General features: G+C 35.9%; 1 protein-coding gene across 1 annotated transcript in view; it reads left to right on the top strand.

Annotated features, from left to right (window-relative positions):
• The window catches only part of LOC106943126 (cubilin-like), a gene marked incomplete at its 3' end in the record, with an annotated part of 12,587 nt that extends 11,422 nt beyond the window's left edge, over positions 1–1,165 (top strand). Inside the window, exon 7 of the mRNA XM_015026468.1 lies at positions 997–1,165. Coding sequence (XP_014881954.1) covers positions 997–1,165 — 169 coding nt within the window. The remainder of the gene's footprint in view (positions 1–996) is intronic.
• Positions 1,166–1,963: the final 798 nt, after the last annotated feature.

The following is a 1,963-nucleotide window of genomic DNA, read 5'->3' as shown; positions in this document are numbered from 1 at the left end:
TTCCTCTCGTTCTGTTGTGTAACAAAGCCACTTTTTGACAGTATTGCTGTAGTCCATGTCTGTCAGCTTGGAGTCAAACTGCTGAGCAGCAGCTGAAAAACAAAAGTAAGAGTGAGGGTGTCACCAGTTTGGGCCTGTTAGAAGGATAATAAACATTTGAAAAGTTTTGAAACACATTGAAATATTAAAAGTGTTCAGAGTAGAATTCAATTCAGAAGCTGGTTGCAAACAAGCCAGCAGCAAAGGGACTGTGTGGTTGGGACAAACCACTGGTGTAAAAAAAGGTTTTGTGGACCACTCCACTTCTTGTAGTAACTTGTAGATGCTTTTATGTCAACATATTACACATTTAAACAGCCAACAATAATATTTACAGACAAGTAAGAAAATGTACCAAAAAGGAATCACAACCTACTGTCCTCAACAGTGCAGAGGAGAAGAGGTGTGACAGACAGCATACATTTATACAACATTGGCATTGGCATTTCAACCATCAGAATTCAACCACAAACAGCATTGATTCAATGACATCTCAACATTGGTTATTGGCTAAATTTGGATGATTGTTTGATGGTTGATCCACCATCAGCCGTCGATCTTAACCTAAAGTCAACATTTTTGACCATAATTCAACGTTGAATTAGCATTGCTTGCTATCTGGGCAGTAACTATATGTAGTATGAATGACCATACTTGATTCGTGATTGATTGACTAATATTCTTTGTAACATTTCTATGTGTTTCTAAGTGTTTTTTAATGTGTTAAATATTTGTATTATTTGGATTTATGTAGAGTAATCCTATCTAGATACATATGCTTTGCCACTTAAACCACATTATGCTTTGGTTTATGATTTTTATTTGTCTCATTAAAAAACAGCTCTATCTTTGAGTTATTTGACAATGATTATTTTACACCCCTACTGGTTATACTTTAACTTATGTGGAACTTTTGGCATCATGGGTCTCAGTTTGACTATTTGCTTCAATAAACAGCCCAAATACCAATGCATCTGTGAGAGTGGATGGGAAGCTCCAGCTGGGAACCCAGCGTGTGTGTCTGATGTTGATGAGTGTAACCTGCCCACCAAGCCCTGCTCATCCAACCCTCCTGTTCCATGTTACAACACTCAGGGTTCTTTCTACTGTGGAGCCTGTCCTGCTGGTAACACTCAAAATACTAACTCGCCGTTTTCTCTGTTGGTGAACCTCTTTTGTGGTAGTGACATAAAAAAATGACCGACATTTTAGATGTTTACCTTTATACTGCACTTTCAAACACAAATTGGACTGAAAATGGTGAACTAAAGAAGAAATCCAAAAGCAAACTAAGTTATAATGAAGAATACTAGTAATACAGATAAAATGTTTCAAATTCAAGGAATTAAACAGAAGAAAATGACATTATTTAAAAATAAATTCAACCAAGAATTACATAAGGTTCCCCTTATTGAAAACAACTGAGAAAAATCCCCATGTTTTACACAGTACATACGTATTAACATGTGACCTAAATTGAAGAAAAGTTGGGACCTTTATAAAGGACCTTTAGACTTTAATGCTAAAAATGAGCACATTTCAGATTTGATGTTTCCTATGGTTCTCATCATAGTCGGGATAAGTTTATATTTGCTGTGATGTAACGTTTCCTCTTTTTTTAAAAAAAAACACTTTAAAGAAGGGGTACACTGATTTATGGGTCAGATGATTTATCGGCATCAATTTCTTTAATTTTGGGGGACTGATGATCAGCCCATACTTGCATGTGAAGCTAATCTTATCCCCTGATCTTATTTACCTCAGCAAAGATCTAAAAATCAGCCACTGTCCTCTTCTGCTCTCCCATGTGCAAATATCAAAATGTTCTTTGTATGTTGTCGATATTTAATACAGCTGACACAAAAACATAAACAATCAAAGAGCAATGTGCATGCTCTGTGTGCTCTTTCATTCTTGTGTTTTA

Source organism: Poecilia latipinna, unplaced genomic scaffold (assembly GCF_001443285.1).
Source record: "Poecilia latipinna isolate Pla-1442-1.1 unplaced genomic scaffold, P_latipinna-1.0 Scaffold4897, whole genome shotgun sequence".
Taxonomy (NCBI): domain Eukaryota; kingdom Metazoa; phylum Chordata; class Actinopteri; order Cyprinodontiformes; family Poeciliidae; genus Poecilia; species Poecilia latipinna.
Note: the sequence above shows the minus strand (reverse complement) of the source record. Positions and strands in the feature narration are given on the sequence as shown.